Genomic DNA, 22,724 nt, shown 5'->3' with positions numbered 1-22,724 from the left:
AACACAAGTCCCTCTACTAGATTACGGATAAAGTGTCTTGTTTAAAGACTTTTCTTAGGCTTTTTGCTTTGCTTATAGGCATTATTCTTTTGTTAATTATCCTATACCAAGCCGGAGTGGGACCATGGAACTTAACTCATGTCAAAGTCGCTCATGGTCCTTCAAAATATGCCAACCAGACATGCTGGAACACAACAACTTTGAACTTCTTTCTGCCTTGGACAGAACACCCTCCCTTAAAGAACCAGACAGAACTCTTTCAAGAAGGTAAAGAAAATAATTTTAGCAAAATACAGAAAATAATACAGAGAAACCCGACATGGATAAATGATTCCACAACTGAACAGCTTGCCAACCACACCTGGTCAATCTCCAACCTTGACCCCACGGATGAAGGACTAATAATATGGGTACGAATTCTGCATCAACGCATCAGCCGTACAATTCGCTGCAATTGGATTCACCCTGATCGAGGAGTCCCGGAGTGGCACTGCGACTGGGCCTGTCGGCCCTTGCTGCAATTTAAAGGCCATGGTTACTGGGAACCTGAAGTTATCCACAGGGCTCCTTCAAGAGTTGTGACCTGTCCAGCCTGGTTTCCTCGTTGGGAATTTTGGGGAAAGTATCAGTTAAACTGTAGCGAGACTAGATCTACTAAACCGGGCACCACTCAAAATACCAGTAACCACACTGACTGGGGCCTTATCAATTCTGAAGAATCTAACACGACAGCGCAGGATCGAAACCGCTCTTCTAACACCCCTCGGAGAAGAAACACTTCATCCACCAGAAGCAATGCAAGTTACCCCTTAATGTTTCGGAATCGAAAAGCCTTGCAGCAGCGTATTGATACCAAGCTCAAACATCTGCCCAGCTGTTTTTGGAACATATTCACTCGATGCCGCACTCAGAATTATCTGCCTTTAGCCCGTCTTTATACTCACCGAGTCTACCTCTCCTTCATAACCTCCTGGTCAAAAACCATTTGGACTGAGCATGAAGAATGGCTGAATACAACGTTTCCCTGGGTGTGGAAAGTTTACGGTATTCCTCACTTTAAAGGAGACTTCCCAGAAGGCGAGAGCCGGACACATGACGGGCTGAAAGGACCTTATTATGCGGATATGTATGTCCAGAAACTCCCTAAGCCAGAGGAACTCTTCAATGTAACAAAAGGAGATTTCCAGAAAATTGATCAATGTGTGGCACAACAAGTTTTTGACAGTCTCAACAACTCCGTATGGTCAAGAAATGGAGCCTCACCTCGATGCGACCTGTGGCAAGCAGATATTTCAATCATGTCAACATGGCGATATGATTGCTCAGTTCTGACTAAAATAAGAACAGCAAAAATGCTCCTGCAGGCTTGGATTGAAAAAAGTAGTAGAGATTTGTCCCGAACCTGGTGGGGATTGCAGGAGTATGAAGTCAAGGAATGGGTTATTCCCTGCCTGTCACAGAGTGATAATTACTGGGTCCAATACCAGTACTTAGCAACTGTGTATTCCAAAGAGCGAGATATTTGGCCCGAACCTTTCTATTGGCCTGAAAGATTTGTTCATCCCAGACCCTGGCACATGGTGTGCAACGAGGCCCAGACTCAGTGCACTATTGGCCTTGCTCGCAGGCCTTGTCAAGAGCTTACAGGATGGACTGACTTATGCCAATCTACTTATGATGATGAATACAACACCCATGCACATGAAGTTGTAAGGAGGAAAATTGAAGGAGTATGGAGAAGATCCCTTGGAGGAGGTTCAACTTGTGCCGAGGTCATACTAGGACATAATCTTCGGCATAGGAAAAGCATCATGGATGTTATTGTGCCTTTTATTCCAGATTCAGTCATCGCTCTCGCAGAATTGTATGCATTTAGACAGCTCTTGTGTTCTGGCAGCATTGATAAAGGTTTAGAGTGGGTAGGATTTAATGATTTTTACTCCAACCTCACCTGTCAGCCACCTAAAGAAACCTGGAAGAATTGTGGGGAAGGGGCGAATCAGCATGCTTGCACTTGGTATGAGACCTTGGGACACACCGTTGGTAATATCATTACTACAGTAGCTCAAGAAGCAGGACACATTATAGGTGAGGGGGTTTCAATAGTTGAAGGTTGGATCGCTACTTTGTTTATGATGTTATGGCCTTATTTGCTTGCAGCTGTAGGAGTTATTATTATAGTAGTAATGTGTAAAGTTTTTGCACAACAGTTCCTCCGTTCTATGATCAACTCAGGAAGGAGGAGGTATAGGCCACTACCTTCGAAGGAGGGACCACCCCGGGTATAAAGCTCCGGGTTTGGGGAGTTACTGTCACTCTTAGTTCCGGATTTGTGAGGAAGCAGCTTGAGCCTAAGCCTTTGCAGCCACTTGTCATCATGACTACCAATGCCACCGCTAACTCCGAGCCTGTCCAAGTGAGTACAGTGGAATTTTATGCGCTACTCTGTGGATGGTTTTGCTATTGCCACACCGGGACCTGGTCGGCCAGCCAACCATTACGGTTTCTCATCGCACTCCAAGGCTATGTTAAATTACTCTTTGGTCATTTTTGGGTACGCAGATGGGAGGTAGCGTTATCTCTGTTTGCATCCTACCTTTTAGGAAGAGTTAAAATTGACTGGAAGAAGAGCCTGATGGTAGCACTGTGGCTTTGTGTCGATACCACCGCCTTAGTGCTTGAGATACTACTAAGCGGTCCCCATGCCACACGTCGCGCACCAGCTAAAATAGCCACTGCAGTTATGGAGGCATTATTGGCCTTTGCCGTCATCGCTTATTTAGGGCAGTTGACAATCTCTCTAAAAGGACATGGAAAGTGGCTTTGGCTCTCAAAATTGGCTGGCTTAGGGTTTTGGGCCTTAGGATGGGGGGGTCCTCTCTATCCTATATTGGCTGCAGATTACTACCGATCTGGCTATTATGGTCTGGCTTATGACATATGCCGCTTTCTTCCATTATTCCTCTGCATCCCCGGAAACCTTGCCGAGTGGCACTCAACCTCCACCTGTTCGCTCCCCTTGGTTGGCCACCCAGGAACAGCGCGAAGAAGTAGTCTAGCACTGCATTCTGACTTTGGCCAACGCAGCCGCATGCTTATGCAAAGAGTTAATTCTTTTAATTTTTACTTCAGGCCCTAGGGTTGATTGCCCAGGGTTCTTATTGTGTTCAGCGAAGAGTACTTACAGCCCTCCGATATCTCTTTCCAGTTCCCAGTCTCCTGTTCCCGATGTGGAGTTTCCGCCTCAGTGATAAGATACCTCTGGGTCACGACTAACGCACATTGGTGTCACCAATGCCTCCCTCTTGCCGTCAGCTGTTCTGAAGTAACAAGAGTCTTCTGCATTGAAGGTCTTGGAGATCTCCCCTACATCTCCATGACCGAGAGCCACAATCTTCAGACACGATACCAGGTGACCTGGACATCGGCATTCGGGGCTGCTGCAAATACCTTTCGGGTAAAAAGGGCGCACGGAGGAGTATACCTCCCCGTCATCAGTTATATCTGGAAGAATCCCAACGAGGGGTTTTGGTTGCCGACCCCGAATTTGCTCGATGGAAGAATTCTGGCTATCGGTTCCCATGGCTCCCCTGATTCACGTCCATGGGAAGGGGGGATCCAAGGACGTCTGGTGTCCACCACCGTGACGGAGAGCGGCACTCAAACCTATGTTACAACCCAAAACGTAACCTGCCAAACTTCTATCAGCAATGAGGGAGCACAAGATCAGCTAGCCTCGCCTGGTGAGCTGGCTTCTCAGACTTCTCTCCAAGAGGAGCCCCGGCAAGAAGACACAGCGTCTGTTAGCTGGCTGAAGGAGGTTATGTCAACAATCCCTCTGCCACCCTTTTCCTTTCTTTTTCCCTTACCACCACTTCTATCTCCTATCTGTAGCCCTGTCAACAACGACTCACAAGAAGAATCTGTGCAGAATGAATGCCTTTCACCACCGGTCCTCCAGGAGGAGAGACTGTCATCACCCTTTCTGATGCATCCCGACTTCATAGAGGAGTTTGAGGTTCTCGACATGTGGTCTCCAACGCCAGTACCACTCACCCCGGAATACCCGGACTATTTGGACAATGAAGTTCTCTCCCTGTGTGTTTATGATCCTGATCTTGATTTTATCTGACTTTTCAACCTTTAGGCATGGTTACAGTACGATCTCAAGAAGGGCCCAAAATAAACACTCAAGCCTTTTATCTATCACTTAACTTTCTAACCTAACATTTTAGACTTTTGTTTTGACGAGTCTGTTAAGATTTATTTTGAAAGTCCAACTTTTTCCCTTGTTTAGTGATGATTTAGGGGTCATTCAGTAAATTAATCCTAGTCTTGTAAAGATGTAACAAATATAAGGTTGAATTTATATACAAGAGCTAAATTAACGTATAATTCAATCGTAGATTGGTATTTCAATGCGCAAATCTTTTTTTGTTAAACTGAAATCTTAAGTTCTGTCAGTTCTGTTATCAACTGAATATACTTGTATTCAACTACGAAACAAAATGTTACAGTCATGTTCTTTTTATCTTTGCTAATTTCTATTATCCTTTCTTACAGTAATTGAAAAAAGGTTAAGTAGAATACCTCTTGTAATACTCTATTCAAAATAACCTGCTTATTTAAAAAGAAACTGTTGAGTTAAAATAGATTAAAATATACTTTTGGGTTTACTACATTCTGATAATAAGATGTCAAGAAAGTTTACAGTCCTAACAGAGTACATGTTTGATTTTAAAAGATATTTTCGTTCCAACCTGTTTTTAGGAGTTGGACCATAGAGCAGATTCAGGAAACTGACTGCATGTTAAGATTGCTGGATAGAATCCAAGTTACACCAATGAGTGCTGTGGTGCTGCTTGATTGGCTTTTAACATTTTGTTTAATATATATATACCTTACACCACATCCAGGAATCTACTAAGATTTTTGGTTAGCTAAGTGCTGGCTGCAGATTGTGAACTAGAGGGGTGTAGGCATCAGTGAGGGAATTTATGCCAAGTGAGCGAACACACATAGAGGCATCGTTCTGAACTGAGTCAGTTCCCCGAAACAGTTCTGTTTTTATTTGATTAAATGTTAACAGTCATCTCAAAATTAGCTTTTCCTTTTTCATCAGTAACCTGGTTTCACTAAAGTGTTTCTTTACTTCCTTGTGTGGTGAATGTGTAAACTACCTTCCACTGCATTTGTTCTGTTTCTCCAAAACTTTTAAAACAACTTTAAATATTGCAGCAATGCAGTTTTCACAGTACTGATAAGTGTCATTTTTATTCTGCTGATTTCTCTCATACTTGAAAATGTGATCCCATCTCCCACACAGTCCCTCTGGCTCTAAAGACCACTCTTTTTGCAGCAGTTGTCGTGGAAGCCATTGCAACCAGCACAGATATAATGTTGATTTCCTGGGGCATCCATTGAATGGCGTGAATGCTGGTGGATTCTGGGGTTTCACATAGAAGAGACGTGCCACTTAGTTGACCCAATTCCAGTTTTTTATCCTTGTTTGTTGAAGTCGAAGCATCAGACGTAGAGCACAATATTATGTCGGGATTTCCATCCAGCATTTCAGGATGGAGGAGATGAAGCAGATGCAACTTCTCCATCTTAGTACACATAGTGCTTCTTCCCGGTGGGACGATTAACTGTCTTTACTCTAGCCTTTGTTGAATGAGCATTCTTTTACAACAAATGTTGTAAGCAGAGTGCTGTATTTTCTGCTGGTATTTAAAGCAGGAACACCAAAGACAGACCCAAGCTCCCTTCTGTTTCTATTGGGTAATTCAGCATGACCATAATCCTGTCACTCACGCATGTTGATGTAAAACTCATTTCCCTGGACTACGGACACTAGTGTTCTAGCTGTTCCCAGCTAAGCACAGGCTTCAGCCTTGGTTTCCTGTATTGTTTTTGGACATCTTAACCTACTTCCTTTTATCAAAATAAGGTGAGATCTTTCCATGAACTCCATGCAACATATTGTAACTGTTCACAATTAACTCCATAACAGTTACAATAACTATCCTTAGATCTTTATGTGTAACCCAGGCAATGATGATTAGAACACACAGTTGAAGCAGTGAGGAGTGAAACAAGCATGATCTCATTCTGGAGCTGAGAGACTGGAGAGGCCTGTGGGGAGGCACATAATACCACATGTTATCTGTTTTATTGCTAGTAGAAATATAAACAAGAAATATTCAATGAAATGATGAATGATGATTTAATATTCCTTTACATGTATTAAATGAAATTAGTAGTCTATGATTAACAAGTTAAAAGATGTATGATTGAGATGTGGTTGGCATTCTCAGCCAGCTATATATATGAAGGAAATATAACATTAATCATTTGTAAAGCATGAATAAAAGGAATGAGGTGATGGTTTTACAACAGTGTTTTTAAGAGAGGATGCTGTAGAATGAAAAAAAGTTTAGAACTGAGCAGATTAGGGAAAAGAACTGGAGGATGAGAAGGAGTGACGAGAGCCAGCTGCATGCTGATAACAACGGGGAGATGAGATGAGCACTATAAAAACAACGATGAGAGCAGAAACCGCGGTTGTTTCCTCGCAGAAGACCAATGAACAAGTTCAGACGGAGAAACTAAGCTTGGATGAAAAAGGAACAGAGACACAGCCCAACTGCTCGACTGCATTAACAAAGAGGATCAACCCGTAAGCCCGGAAAGGACTGTGCCTCAAAATTGAGAATCTGATTTCATCTAAAGCCTTTTTATCCAGACAGCAGAAGTGAACTTGATCGGTGAACAGCTGATTGTTCTAAGTTTCAGGCTTCTGGAAGTCCTGAATCAACCTCATTTATGCCTCCGGGTTTCCTTCAACTCTTCAGCCTCTGGAAACTACTGTCTTCGGAGACATATAACAACAAAGATCCTGTTTAACCATTAAAGCCTGGAGTATCAGTGCCTGCCACTTAAAGGAAGAAAACTGAAGATTAAGTCGTATTCCCTTCAAGAAACCACTCGTTGTTACCAGAAGAAATCTTCTTCATCAGGTGCATGGATGAGTCTCTGTCTTCAAAGCCTCTTCAAATCCACTAGTTTCAGCATCAGGGAAAGACAGGTTGAGTTGATTGATTCATGTCTATTATTGAAAATTATTTTGTGTTGCCGAATTTAAGTTGTTACTGACCCCTGCAAAAGCATTACTAATTAAAGAAAGCATATAAAATTCTACTTAATTCGTGGACATTCAATTATTTGAGCCACCGTATTGTTGGTTTTTCATTGGTGGTATAAAGTCTTGTCGCCTGGTTCTAAGATATTTTAGGAGGTTTTTATAGGTTGCCTTAGTCAAGTTTGTTAAAACAGCGCCCTTGGGGCTCGTGCTGAGCTACTAAAATTAACCTAGCCCATATACCAAGTGCCAGTTGTAAATTAGGAAATGAGCAGCCGTGAACAAAAGTGACTGTTGAACGTGCGGATGACTGCGATAGGCTACTCGGTCGCCCGAACCTCCAGTTGAGATAGGGCGAGACTTTTGGATGAAGGCTGTCAGAGGCTAGGCAAGTCATTTCCCAACACCAGCTTAAACAGAACTTTCAGTAAACCTATTTAGCAAGATCTTTCAGGTTTAGGGAAGCCCGGACCCATTAGATGAAGAGCTGGATTGAGCAATCCCTTTAGACATAGGGAAGTAGGAGGGAGGGGTTAGCTCATCGGACAACGAAACTTTCATTATAGGTAACAGTTTGGGCCAGTTGGTAGAAACTTTGACATGGGTGCATTTTCCAACTGGACTATAATCCCAAGCCCACATCAACACAAATTTTAATAGAATCATTGGCTAACATTACAAATCTGGAATAGCCATCTTGACTTTAACCATACTGAAAATGTATGGACTATGTTCAAAATTTAGGACCCTGCAGAGAAAAGAATACATTTCAATAAAATCTAGCAACTCTGTCAGGAAGAGTGGTCAAATATCCAGTGAGAAGCATGAAAATTGCTAAAGGATAAGTGTCTAAATATTAGTAGGGGGTCTTTGTATATTTATTTTAACCTGTATGTATAATCTTGACCCTGTGTTGATCAAAGAAAAATTTTATTTAAAAATTAAAAATGAATCAATGAAATGGGTGTATGTAAGCTGGCCAGATCTGTTGCCATTTTTCAAATTCAAAAAACTCACAGCAGTGGACAATCTAGATGCCAGAGTCATTTCCAGGTTCCCCTTCATGCCTAAAACAGCCGGAACCAGAATGAAGAGCTCAGTGATCTCCTGGAACACATCCCAGCTCTGCCACAAAAACACAGAAAACAGCTTAATCTGAGCAGAGATTCCAGCCACCAACTGAGAGGGACAATGTCATGAGGTGTTTATTAAATAAAGACTGAAAACTTACAGGAGGCACAAGAGAAACACGAGAAAACACAAGGACAAGGAACACTGGAGAATCACAGGCACAACTACAGGGAGAGTCACAGGAAATATGGACATGTAAACAGGGCGTTTAATGGGAGGATCTGATGGAGAACAATGGCTAACAGAGATTTAAGTACTGTGGGAGAAATAAAGAATCGCAGAGGATGCTGGTGTGTTAATCAGAGGCTGATGAGGAGCAGCTGGCAGAAGGTATGTGGGAAGACTGCGGAAGCGAGACTATTAAGCAGATGAACAGAGATGCACAGAAACACTAAGGAGAATTTATCAGAGATTATTCAAAATGTCCAAAGAACAAAAGAGTGAACTAAAATGTCAATACCTAAAGAACATAAATAACCAGGAAATAAGAGAAAGGAGACTCAAGAACCCCAAAAAACCCAAACACCTAAGGATCATAACAAACAATTATTGGCTGTTATTATTTTCAGCTAAAAGCATATGTGAATGAGTTTTGAACCCTATAAGAGATATAAAGACACCCTTTTATCAAACTTTTGACAAGTGAACTTTTGAACTTAAGCGGGGTCATGGGGGCGGGGAGGTCATGGGGTCAACGGGGTGTGGCCGAGGGGCGTAACCGTGCATGCTGATTGGATGATGTCATTAGGGGCGATACCTTAAATGAACCAACTATAATACAGGGGTGTGTTTAAGGGTGTTATTAATGAATTGTATGTTTTTCAGGCGTTAATACATCTAAAAAATACATGCAGCCTTTATACTTTAAAGGTATACTCAACTTAATGCTGGCCTGTCACATGAAATCCTAATAAAATGAACTGTGTAACCTGACAGAATTGTAAGTTCATTTTGCTTTACAGCAGGACTTTTTTGCTGAATATATGAGCCAATTTAAATCAGTTTAAAATAGAAAAACCTAAAAGTAAACCAAGTTGTGTCCTGGTTTATTATTGGTGGTTGGACATCCTGGTTAATAAAGATTGGAGTAATTCTTTATTTTTCTTTTTGATTTTGATGTTTCTTTCATGTTGCATTATTCCAATGGTTAAAGGAATGGTAATGAAAATGATAAATGTTTCCATGTTAAAAGTTGATAAGGATGTAGATTTAATTTCTCTTTGTAATGACTATGGTGATTCTGCATTTGAGATAACAGATGGTATGGATTACGTTGGATTTTATGTTGCTTAAGATGCTATAATGATGTAATAACTCTAAACTGTTTGGGGAGTTAATACTGATGTTCAGCATTCTAGTGGTATAAATAGAGATTTATTCTTTTAAAGTGTTGTTATCCTTATTATTTTAGTTTGTTTTGCTAGTAATTTGAGGAAATTAGATCTTAGAGAAAGACCATGGAAATAACATATGTATTTGTTGTATGTTTTTTTGGTTTTACTTTGATTATAATCTTGGGTGATGGTTTTGTAGAATTTTCTTTTAGTCATGTGATTATCTTGTAATCAGAAGAAAGGAGTGTCATGGAAAATTCTTTTAAAATGCTCTGATCTTCCCTTCACCTCTATCATTTGATTCTGTGTTTTATCACTCAGAGGTGACCTTCCATCTACCTCTCTCCTCTGACCTCTGTGTTTTATAAGTGTTCTGTTATTTAGAGCAGATGGACTCTAAATTCATTATCAGGAGGTTTTTGGTTAAAACTCCCTCATGTGTATGCCTCAAGGGAGGGTAGATGGGTGCCCTCATGAATAACTTTATTACCGCTGACCCGGGGATGGTCTGGAGGCCATATGTCTGAAACTCTTTGAAGTTGAGATAACACCCTCATTTTTGTGTGTGATTTTTGTTCGTTGCTTTGCTAATCTGACTAGCTCAGTGACAGAGTTATTCAAACGCTGAATGCCTTTGAATAAACTTTTATAAGATAAAGTCCGGATTTTCTCTTGTTTAATGAGTTAATTTCTCTCCCACTTTGATAAGAAAATCCACTACAATTGGCAAACACATCCTGTCGGTCTTTGACGTTGTCTTGTCTATTACAGTAGTCAGCTATTTGTGACCCTCCGGTCACAAATAGCTGAGCTGAGTTGCCACTTTCTACGCGTTTTACTTGCAGGATTTAGCACAGAAGACAACCGCCCGAAAGTTTAGGATTGATAACAAAGATGAAATGGAGAGCCAATTCATAAATTGTGGTTTATTTGTGAGAGAAAAAAAAACATCTTTAGCTTAATGTTTAGTGTTTGCTTGACTTTACTGCAAACACATATTAAACCCAGAAATAAAATAAACATGTACTAAAAACATAGTATTCAAGATGTTTAAAGCAGCTAAGGGATTATTTTAGAAACTGTTACCGTCAAGGGTGTAGGAACGAGTTAAACATTAGGGGAACACATATTGGAAACCTTACAGATCCATAAATGGTTTAAGATGTTTTATTGGTCAAAAATGCCTCAAACCCTTGATGTCCCTGCATGGCATTATGACATATGCTAATATGCAGTATCAGGATTATACAGGTCCTTCTCAAAATATTAGCATATTGTGATAAAGTTCATTATTTTCCATAATGTCATGATGAAAATTTAACATTAATATATTTTAGATTCATTGCACACTAACTGAAATATTTCAGATCTTTTATTGTCTTAATACGGATGATTTTGGCATACAGCTCATGAAAACCCAAAATTCCTATCTCACAAAATTAGCATATTATTAAAAGGGTCTCTAAACGAGCTATGAACCTAATCATCTGAATCAACGAGTTAACTCTAAACACCTGCAAAAGATTCCTGAGGCCTTTAAAACTCCCAGCCTGGTTCATCACTCAAAACCCCAATCATGGGTAAGACTGCCGACCTGACTGCTGTCCAGAAGGCCACTATTGACACCCTCAGGCAAGAGGGTAAGACACAGAAAGAAATTTCAGAACGAATAGGCTGTTCCCAGAGTGCTGTATCAAGGCACCTCAGTGGGAAGTCTGTGGGAAGGAAAAAGTGTGGCAGAAAACGCTGCACAACGAGAAGAAGTGACCGGACCCTGAGGAAGATTGTGGAGAAGGGCTGATTCCAGACCTTGGGGGACCTGCGGAAGCAGTGGACTGAGTCTGGAGTAGAAACATCCAGAGCCACCGTGCACAGGCGTGTGCAGGAAATGGGCTACAGGTGCCGCATTCCCCAGACCTGGGCTACAGAGAAGCAGCACTGGACTGTTGCTCAGTGGTCCAAAGTACTTTTTTCGGATGAAAGCAAATTCTGCATGTCATTCGGTGCCAGAGTCTGGAGGAAGACTGGGGAGAAGGAAATGCCAAAATGCCAGACGTCCAGTGTCAAGTACGCACAGTCAGTGATGGTCTGGGGTGCCGTGTCAGCTGCTGGTGTTGGTCCACTGTGTTTTATCAAGGGCAGGGTCAATGCAGCTAGCTATCAGGAGATTTTGGAGCACTTCATGCTTCCATCTGCTGAAAAGCTTTATGGAGATGAAGATTTCATTTTTCAGCACGACCTGGCACCTGCTCACAGTGCCAAAACCACTGGTAAATGGTTTACTGACCATGGTATCACTGTGCTCAATTGGCCTGCCAACTCTCCTGACCTGAACCCCATAGAGAATCTGTGGGATATTGTGAAGAGAACGTTGAGAGACTCAAGACCCAACACTCTGGATGAACTAAAGGCCGCTATCGAAGCATCCTGGGCCTCCATAAGACCTCAGCAGTGCCACAGGCTGATTGCCTCCATGCCACGCCACATTGAAGCAGTCATTTCTGCAAAAGGATTTCCGACCAAGTATTGAGTGCATGACTGTACATGATTATTTGAAGGTTGACGTTTTTTGTATTAAAAACACTTTTCTTTTATCGGTCGGATGAAATATGCTAATTTTGTGAGATAGGAATTTTGGGTTTTCATGAGCTGTATGCCAAAATCATCCGTATTAAGACAATAAAAGACCTGAAATATTTCAGTTAGTGTGCAATGAATCTAAAATATATGAATGTTAAATTTTCATCATGACATTATGGAAAATAATGAACTTTATCACAATATGCTAATATTTTGAGAAGGACCTGTACTTACAAAATATTTTTTTTAAAGCAGCTTCTGTTGAGGCTTTTCTGCTACATAAAGACTTTTAACAACTGATTTGCAGATGTGTTTAGGCTCATCCAGTCAAATCTGTTAATAGCAAAACCTCACCCTGAAATTAAAAGTGTTCACTGATTTATTTAAGACCTCCAGCCCAGCACCATCCTCTTTTTCTGGTTGTGCTGCTGCACTGCTGCTCCTAAACATACAGAATAGCTTCAGAGATGCATGTCTAAGGTACGGCTCCTCAGCATAAAGGTGGCACATTTTAAAAATAAATAAGGGAAAAGATCCACCTGTCAGTTACTATGGAGCAGTATTTCACCATGTAAATGTGCAGAACACTTGTGGGGCGTCCTAGTGCAGCTGATAACCTCATATTCTAACCCAAACCTTTATATTACTGTGGAAATAAAAAAACAATGATAAAAACGTATCTTCATTTACACCTCACTCCAGCTTCCTCCGTCTCTCCACCTTTTATTGCTTCAACTGCCTCGCCACTTATGTATTATCATCCTGCTGATGAGACATTATTGCACATAATTTCTAATATAATGTCAGACATGTTAAATAGCCGAGGATGATTAGGTGTTGACCTCGTGATGTGTAATCGTTACTCTCTGACGTCACTCTTTTTAAGAAAACAAAGTCCTGTTGTTTAAACCTTTTCTTTGCTGAAATAAGATGACAAAAAATTTTTTGGGATGGTGCTGGCGTTACTTGGGAAGAATGACAAAGTTAGCAGTTCAGTAATGGATGGGTGCTGCTCCCAGGATTAAGATGATTTAACTCAACAGATTTGGTTTCTAAATATTAATGTAAACTAACTAGACCTTATAAACCAGTCATATTCATGACAATATTCCCTACAGATATGATATGAGATTGTTTAAATAATGTATATCTAATTAAAATAACGTTTGTATGGTTACCTGATGTGACTTGTGTTACCCAAACATTTGTAGAAAATACCCTGTGAAGTAAAAACTATAAATGATAATGTAGGTGACTGAAGTGCAGGTCTAACAGAATTTAAAAAGTAGCAGGTCTTGGAACATTTCTTACAAGAATAATGACATTTTTAAAAATTGCACAGGAAGAAAATGAAATCTGTATTGCTTTTAAAAAGTGATTGGTAAAAAATGTTTATTGGCTACCTTATCGACATGGTAAACAGATGTTGTCAAAACTCACCTTATTCATTCTCTTGGATGACTTTATTTCTCTGGTTAACTGTTAGATCTGTAATAATACTGTCCTACTGAGAACCACTTTTATCTAAGGAAAGACTTTTGTGAGTCTTTGGGATGAGAGAAGACTGGAAAATAAATGCAGATCTCTGTAAAACACTAGAAATATGGGTTTCCCAAACTAGATAAGCAAGAAAGAATGGGAGCTATTTTAAAAAGTAGCTTTTTAGTTATAGTAGTATATGAAAAAAGCAATGGAGATAAGACTTTGTTTCTGCTGAACTCTTGTCTTTAACAGAAACGTTCTTAATGGCATCCTTTGGATTTCTAAGGGATCACACAAGTTCAGGCTGCAGGTAGGGAAACATTTGTGTTTTTCTTCACAGGTTAAGTTCCAAAAAATGTGTAGGATTTGGTTGTAAGTACATCTTTGGTTGTAGGTCTCATAAAAACATGTTTTATTGCACCTAAGCAAACTTTAAGATTTAAGATTTTGAATTAGAGAGTTTTCTGTGGTTATTAACAGGTTGAATTTAACAAAAGTCATGCCTTTCACTTTTACAAATAATTAATCTACTAAATCAACCTTTCACCTAAACTATTTAACCACCTTTTCATCCTAATACAGGAAACAACTGATGGACATAAACAATATGTGGTGTCATCAACTCTAAAGGAAGTTAGTATAAAAGCGTTGTTTACTTGTTGTTTAAGAAAAAAGATGTTAGACAAGAAATGGTGAAACTGATGGATGTTCACTTTTACCTTATTGTGAGACCTGTTGGGAGGTCTTTAATCTTTATAGACCAAAGGTTGTGTTACAATTATTCAATTTGACCTCACTCAGAGCCCACACGATTTTTTAGAAGTTCTTGGATCATGACCAATCTCAACTTGTCTGACCAGGACTCGGACCTTTACAAAAGTTTCCACCCACCCCATCACAGACTTTTCTCCCTGTTGCTTTCTGGTAAAACGTTCAGCAGCTGCACATGCAGAACAACCAGATTCAGCAATAGCTTCATCACAGACATCATAAGATTGATAAATTCCCAATAATCCCTCCTCCCATTCATACACTAGTCACTTTACATGGTCACTGTGAACTCTGTTACAACTCATCCAGCTGCTACAGATACTTGCAGTATTCATGTTGTCCTACATATACTTTTTTCTCAGTGACTTAATTTTCTAATATATTTCATTATCTGCTACATCCCTTCCTGTTGTTGCATATGCTCATATTTATACAGCTGTTGTCAAAATAAGGTGAGATCTTGTTGGAATAATTGTATATAGATTTATTTTATATATTTCCTATTATTAACTTTACATTTGACCTTTATAACCATTCATGTTATATGTGTAAGTAAACATGTGAGGAGTTGTTTGCAGGCAAGGAGGAAAAGTGGAATCGGGATGATGCAGTCGCAGTTGAGGACATCATAAAGATGAAGGCTGATTGTGCTGAACAAAGAGTGCACATATCTTAAGATTTATGGAGACTGTGCCAGTGTGTTTGTACAAGATAATGGGGTACATGATCTATGTTACGTTGCAACTGTTTGTTCCCCACCCTTTAAGAGCAGCAACGTTCATGTTACTAGGGACCACCCTAAAGATAATAAAAAGAGGTGTCGGAGAGATGTGTTTTTCAGAGCGGTAGGAGATTTGTAACTGAAAGCACATCTATGTCCGTTCTCCTCGCAGCAAGTAAGAAACTAATTATCTTGTCTTTCTCCTCTTTTTGTGATGTTATAAGTATTTTAGGTTAATTGAACCTGACAGATCTTTCCATGTAATTCATGCAATATTCATTAACTGCTCACAGTTAAATCCATAACATTACAATAAATATCCTTTTGTGTAATCCATGCAACAATTATTAAAATACACAGTTGAAGCAGTAGAGAGTGAAACAAGCATATTCTCATATTCTGGGACTGAAAGATTGGAGAGGCCTGTATGGAGTCACATGTTAACTGTCTTATCTTTTGCAGAAGTATAAACCACAAGTGTAACCAAGGAAATGATGTGTGATGATTTTCCATTTTCTACAAGTATTAAATAAAATGAGTAATCTTTGATTATCAAGTTAAAACACATATGATTGAAATATGATTGAGAACTGATAATTAAAATAAAAAAACATTAAGGTTTAGAAATTCTCAATCAGCTATATATGAAAGAGATATAATGTTGATCAGTTGTGATGTATGAATAAAAAGAATTTCAATTCAATTTAATTCAGTTTTATTTATATAGTGCCAATTCACAACACATGTTGTCTCAAGGCACTTCATAACAGTCAGGTTCATACATTCCAGGTAATCCTAACCATTGAACAGTGCAGTCAGATTCAGTTATTTATTCAAATTGGATAAAATGTTTTTCTGTCTAAGGAAACCCAGCAGATTGCATCCAGTCAGTGACTTGCAGCATTCACTCCTCCTGGATGAGCATGTAGAGTCAGTGGACAGTCACTGGTGTTGACTTTGCAGCAATCCCTCATACTGAGCATGCATGTAGCGACAGTGGAGAGGAAAAACTCCCTTTTAACAGGAAGAAACCTCCAGCAGAACCAGGCTCAGTGTGAGCGGCCATCTGCCACGACCGAATGGGGGTTTGAGAGAACAGAGCAGAGACACAATGAGAACAAAGAAGCACTGATCCAGGAGTACTTTCTATGGGAAGGAAAAGTAAATGTTAGTAGATGTAGCTCCTTTAGTCGTTTCACCTAGTAGGAAAGAACAGATAAACTCTGAGCCAGTTTTCAAGGTTAGAGTCTGAAAGAGAGCACATAGAGTTAGTTACAGTTAAGCTCGGTCAATCGCCATGTCTAGGAGAGAGAAAGGGTTAAACACTAAAAGACAGGGTCATGTGGGTCATCGGTAGAGGGTGAGCATTAAGTTGTTGCCAGCAGAAGCTCGGACGATTCCCCTCTCCAGAAAGGTGTCACAAGTAGACACAGAGCCAGGCCAGGTGTAGCTTCTAGGAAGAGAATAGAGAGAACAAGGTTAAAAGCTGAAATAACAGCAAATAATGCAAAATTGGAGAGTGGTGTGTGAATGTAGCGAAGAGAGTGAAAGTGGCCATTATGTCCTCCAGCAGCCTAAGCCTATAGCAGTATAACTACACAGATAGTTTCAGTTCAGATTATTTAGTTAAACGGTGCTTATTTACAACAATGTTGTCTCAAGGAACCCCACAAAGGGTCCCACTGATGGTCATTGTTATACTAAAAACCACAAGGATTGGGATACCTCTCTCTGTCAGACTGAGAACTGATAATTAAAATAAAAAAACATTAAGGTTTAGAAATTCTCAATCAGCTATATATGAAAGAGATATAATGTTGATCAGTTGTGATGTATGAATAAAAATAATGAAGTGATGGTTTTATAACTGTCTTTTAAAGTAAATGCAGAAAGCTGGGAGTGGAATATGTAATACTGTGTAAAGTTTAAGACTGAGCAGATTATGGAGAGAACTATAGGATGACTATGAGTGACGAGAGCTGGCTAGGGGCTGACAGCAATCTTTTTGAAGGCCAACAAACAACACCAAGAAGGGAGGACCAGAGACACAGCCCAGCTGATCGACTGCATTAAAAAAAAGGATCAACCCATGTGCCCTGGAAGGACTGTGGCTCGAAATTAAGAATCTGATTTCATTTACGGCCTTTTTATCCAGACAACAGAAGTGAACTTGATCGGTGAACAGCTGATTGCTCTAAGTTTCAGGCTTCTGGAAGTCCTGAATCTACCTCATTTATACCTGAAATGCAGAAGAGGTCCAATTACCGAATTAGATATTAATTTAGCTGTTTTCTTGCGGATTGTCCAAGATACTTAAAAGATTGCACTGAAGGTGGACATAACTCACGTAGCTCTGACATAGGAAGCTGTCTGTATAAAAATTCCCTATATCCCAAAACAACAATTTCATTTTAGAAGCATGTATTACCTGTGAGAAACCAGTGACCTTTGACATGCACCAGGCCACTTTGAAATACACCTGACCCTTACCTGTTCATGAACCTCTGTCTTGACACTTTGGAAGGGTAGGGAGAGCTCAAATCACTTTATTGCCTGTGTCACACACACACACACACACACACACGCACACACTGAATCAGAAGGATGAGGTTGACACGGAGCTCATTTGGAGAATAACAGTTTTTTTCTCTAAAACCCTTGATAACTTTTGCTCTAAGTTGAAACAAAAATGTTTTAGGAAAGTTAAAGGTAACTAATATTACCATTCTTTTCCCAAAATGGAGTCTCTCATGATTCCAAACAAACACATCTTCGCTAAAGTCAGTTTATAACTTGGAAACAGTATACTGAGGGTTTGTAAAGTTTCCTTTACCTCTTTCTCCTGCTTTTTCCCCAGCTCTTTACAAGTGGTTGGTGCAGATTGTCTCTTACTCAAACATTTTAGCAGAGGAGGGCCTTGGAGTTGAGTCCTTTCTGATGTAGATGTAGAAGTGGAAGGTTCTGTTCATTCTGACTTAGTAGGGAAGCACAATCTTTGTTCATTTATTTACTTTTAGGTCTTTCTATTTTGAACTGATTCAAACTGGCTCATATATTCAGCAAAAAGGTCCTGCTGTGAAGCAAAATGAACTTACAATTGTGTCAGGTTACACAGTTCATTTTATTAGGATTTCATGTGACAGGCTTGCATTAAGTTGAGTATACCTGTAAAGTATAAAGGCTGTTTTAGTTTAGCTTATTTTTTAACCCCCTGGCACTTGCTTCAACAGGAAAAAATATAAGGGGGTAGCTGTATTCAAACTTTTTGACAGCTCAAGTGACAGGTTGAACTCCCATGACCCCGACCGCCGCCCCGTCAGTACGACAGGCGTCTGGTCAGCAACTGGAGGAGGGGGTGGGCAGATTGTCTGTTAATTTTCATGTTCTTCTTATATTGAATTAAAAGTCTATGTACTACTTAACTCTTCTAGAGGCAACTGTTGTTTTTTATGAGCATGAGAGTATAGGGTGATAAATATGAACACACCACACTTTTCAGATGCTGAAAAAAAACCTATGCCTTCTCCTCTATTTCGTATTTCTAATCAATTTTGTACCTCTTTGCATTTTTCTATCAGCATAATGCCAATAAAATATGTTGATTTTTCTGGTCATACTGTAGTTGAAAGTTGAACTTCAAATAGTGATCTTTAATCACCTCTGTGAGCTTCGGTTTCAGAACTCCTCAACTAGGAACCCGTTATGAATTGCAAACAAATTTCTCTGCCTTTTTAGTTTTAAAGAGATGACTTTTGATTAACCTTACCAGGGACTAAGCGTACAAGCCAGCGATCAGATAGAATACCTAGGACAGAAAAATGAGCACAATTATAAAATCTGATAGTTTTCTTATCTTTGCCCGGTTAAGTAGTTTTTAAACTGAATATTATTTAAGGTTTTGACTGAAACAAACTGTAAGGGCTTACTTAGGTTTAAGCTGCAACTGTCATTTATTTCACAAGATAACTGAGGGTCGGGGTAATGGAAGTTCCACCTGTCAACCGGTCACTCGAGCTGTCAAGCTGTCACATCAGAAGGCAAAAGGGTTGGGTTGGGGTCGGGGTCATGGGAGTGCAATCTGTCAACCTGTAATTCAAGTTGTCAAAAAGTTTGAATAAAGCTACCTCCTTATATTTTTTCATCAGTTTCAGCACAGCCATTCTTTTTCCAACTAAAGTGTCCTCCAAGTCTTTTCCCAAACTCTCCTCCTTTGAATCATTTTATTTTTTTGTTGTCTGCTGAGTTGTTTTGCTGAATCCTATATCTAATATCTTTTTGTTTGCATATTTATATTCATAACTTTGGCTAATTGATCTGCATCTGTTGTCTTACCTGCACAACATCAAGCAGCATCCCAGCAGAAACCGTCCCGAGTCCGGCCAGGACAAACGGTACCAGAATCTGCAGCACCATGGAACAAAACGATTCTGTGGGTCTATTTGAACCTTCTGTATCTTTTGCTCCCATGGATCTGCTGAACCTGGATCCATTCCGGAGCTCATTGGATAGTAGAGGATCTGACTCACTGCACTCCTGAGACTCATCCTCCAAACTGTTGTTGCTGAGAGATAAACTTCCATGAGAGCTGCAATCCTTTAGACTTCCAGATAACTGGGAGAAGGCTGGGACTGAACCGTAGTGCTGGCTGCTGTGTGGTCCCAAACGGCTGCTTCGGAACAACGTTTTATCTGGTAACTTTGGGACAACCATGATGAAAAGTTTGTTTCAGAAGAATGTCTCTTGTGCTGCTCTGGGTAATGATTTAGGACCCTGGAAAATGCATGCAAAATGAGACAGCTATTAGAATAATGGAAGGCCATTTGTTGGCACTCAGACTCAGATGAAGTCTCACTACTAACTACAAAATGTCTTTTTGTGGACAACTCAAAAATGTTTCCTGTTAGAAAAACATCACAGAAAGTAATTTGTTTTAAAGTCTTGTATCACAAAGTATGGGGAGACTTAGGGTATTAGCAGGGAAACTGGTGACATAATGACAAAATTCAAACAAGTTTGTTGGATGATGACCTTTTTGCTGCTTTGACCTTTTTGGCTGTATGAATACAATATCAGCCTTTATTGGTTGTGACTTTAATAACCCCAGAGGTTATAGGAAAGGTCATATATGAGTATAAGTATCATGTCATGAAATCAGGTCAAGATAACAGAAACAGTTGCATTGCAGATTCCTTTTTTGTGTAATAAAAACAAACTTTGTCTGTAACCAGCTGATGTATGTGCAATTACATCTTATTGAGTTTTTTAAGTTGATCTTATGAATAAAATACTGGCTTTTCTTACCACCGGACCCAACAGGAATCAGTCTCTGGTTTGATTCAGCATCTGTTTCATAAGTTAGCTTCCAACCTTAAATGCCATTATGAAAAGACATATAAACTGAATACGAAGAGCGTTTAGATAAAACAGTTCACTAAATGGTGTAGAGAGCATTTTCCTGGAAACTCGTGAGAAAACCTGAATATACAACCTGAGCGCTGTATACAAGTGTGTAAATCTTCTTCTATGGTTAAACAATCTGTGCATATTCTGTGAAGTCAGGTAACTGGGGGCATCACCCTATAGTTCTTTTTAAAAAAAACAGAAAGGAGATGGGAAATACACTGTTATGTTTTTTATCCTGATCAATAACGACACATTAATGATTACAACAGAAAAGGAAAGGCCTACTGTTCCTTTACAGGTATATAAGGAAAGGTCTCCCGAGACAAATTTTGCCAATCCTGGGGTTGTCTCACTGTTTTGTTTTGTTTTTAGCTTAATTAAAGCTGCACTGAACTTTCAGTTTCAAGAGGATTTCTCATGAGTTTTGTTTAAACAAATGAAATCTGTTCATCATCATTTAACTGTAGAATGTTTAACACACAAAATAGCTTTGAGCTTTCCCAGTCTCCAGCAGTCGTTACCCAATGATGGGACAAATGAATCCGTATTTAATTCTTTTTCTATTCTTTGTTTTGTCAAAATGAGTTGAGATCTTTCCATGTAATCCATGCAGCATTCATTAATTGCTCACAGTTAAATCAATAAAAATTAAAATAGGTATATTTTTGTGTAATCCATGCAACAATTATTAAAATACACAGTTGAAGCAGTAGAGAGTGAAACAAGCATATTCTCATATTCTGGGACTGAGAGACTGGAGAGGCCTGTATGGAGTCACATGTTAACTGTCTTATCTTTTGCAGAAGTATGATGATTTTTTATTTTCTACAAGTATTAAATGAAATGAGTGATCTCTGTTAATCAAGTTAAAACACATATGATTGAAATATGATTGAGAACTGATGATCAAAATAAAACATTAAGGTTTAAAAATTCTTATCCAGCTATATATGAAAAAGATATAATGTTAATCAGTTATGATGTATGAATAAAAAGAATGAAGTGATGGTTTTATAACTGTATCTGAAGTAAAAGGAGAAAGCTGAAGTGGAATGTGTAATACTGTGTAAAGTTTAAGGTTTAGCAGATTAGGGAGAGGACTGTATGATGACTAGGAGTGACGAGAGCTAGCTACGTGCTGACGGCGAATCTTTTGAAGACTAACAAGCAAGACAAGAAAGGGAGGACGAGACTAAAGCCAGCTGTGTGCTGATTACTGGTATCTTGAAGGACGAAAAACAGCACCAGAAAGTCACGTGACCATGACTAAGTATTGAGCAATAACGTATTGGGTAATAACATATTGTACAATAACGGAGAAGCCTAACAAAGGGCTGACCAGTGAGAGCATCTGCACTATAAAAGCAATGCCAAAACAGGGAATTGCGTTGTTTTGTCGCAGGAGACCAGCGAACAAGATCGGACGGAAAAAGACGCTACAGATGAAGCAGAGGACCAAAGACACAGCCCAGCTGATCGACTGCATTAAAAGAGGATCAACCCGTGGGCCCTGGAAGGACTGTGACTTGAAATTGAGAATCTGATTTCATCTACGGCCTTTTTATCCAGACAACAGAAGTGAACTTGATCGGTGAACAGCTGATTGTTCTAAGTTTCAGGCTTCTGGAAGTCCTGAATCAACCTCATTTATACCTCTGGGGTTTCCTTCAACTCTTCAGCCTCTGGAAGCTACTGTCTTCGGAGACATATGACAACAAAGTTCCTGTTTGACCATCAAAACCTGGAGCATCAGTGCCTGTCCACTCAGAGGAAGAAAACTGAACATTAAGTCGTATTTCCTTCAAGAAATCAACCGTTGGTACACGAAGAAACATCTCCATCAGGTGCATGGATGAGTCTCCGTCTTCAAAGCCTCTCCAAACTCAGTTTCAGCATCAGGGAAAGACAGGTTGAGTTGATTGATTCATTTCTATTATTGAAATTATTATGTGTTGCCAAATTTAAGCTGTTACTGACCCCTGCAAAAGCGTTACTAATTAAAGAAAGCATATAAAATTCTAGATAAATTGTGGACATTCAATTATTTGAGTCACCTTACTTTTGATTTTTCGTTGGTGGTAAAAGGTCTTGTTGCCTGGTTCTAAAAGATTTTAGGAGGTTTTTATAGGTTGCCTTAGCCAAGCTTGTTAAAACAGCGCCC

At 39.6% G+C, this 22,724-nt stretch overlaps 1 protein-coding gene and 1 long non-coding RNA gene across 4 annotated transcripts in view; one reads left to right on the top strand and one right to left on the bottom strand.

Annotated features, from left to right (window-relative positions):
• The window catches only part of LOC124857522, a 40,612-nt gene extending 20,972 nt beyond the window's left edge, over positions 1-19,640 (top strand). For 2 of the 3 annotated variants that reach the window (XR_007035617.1, XR_007035615.1), the window contains 2 exons: positions 13,921-15,335; positions 19,511-19,640. This is a non-coding gene — a long non-coding RNA (uncharacterized LOC124857522). Of the gene's footprint in view, positions 1-8,089; positions 8,603-13,920; positions 15,336-19,510 lie in introns of those variants that run through there. The other variant, XR_007035616.1, reaches the window with a different exon arrangement.
• The window catches only part of slc41a2a (solute carrier family 41 member 2a), a 54,031-nt gene extending 32,866 nt beyond the window's left edge, over positions 1-21,165 (bottom strand). Inside the window, exons 1-2 of the mRNA XM_047348804.1 lie at positions 19,493-21,165; positions 8,159-8,266 (exon numbers count right to left, since the gene is read on the bottom strand). Of these exons, the coding sequence (XP_047204760.1) occupies positions 8,159-8,266; positions 19,493-19,870 (486 nt within the window). The 5' untranslated portion in view covers positions 19,871-21,165. The remainder of the gene's footprint in view (positions 1-8,158; positions 8,267-19,492) is intronic.
• Between the last annotated feature and the right edge of the window lie 1,559 nt (positions 21,166-22,724).

The sequence above is a fragment of the Girardinichthys multiradiatus genome, chromosome 2, assembly GCF_021462225.1.
Source record: "Girardinichthys multiradiatus isolate DD_20200921_A chromosome 2, DD_fGirMul_XY1, whole genome shotgun sequence".
Lineage (NCBI taxonomy): Eukaryota > Metazoa > Chordata > Actinopteri > Cyprinodontiformes > Goodeidae > Girardinichthys > Girardinichthys multiradiatus.
The sequence above is the reverse complement of the archived record's forward strand: the minus strand, read 5'-3'. Positions and strand labels throughout refer to the sequence as shown.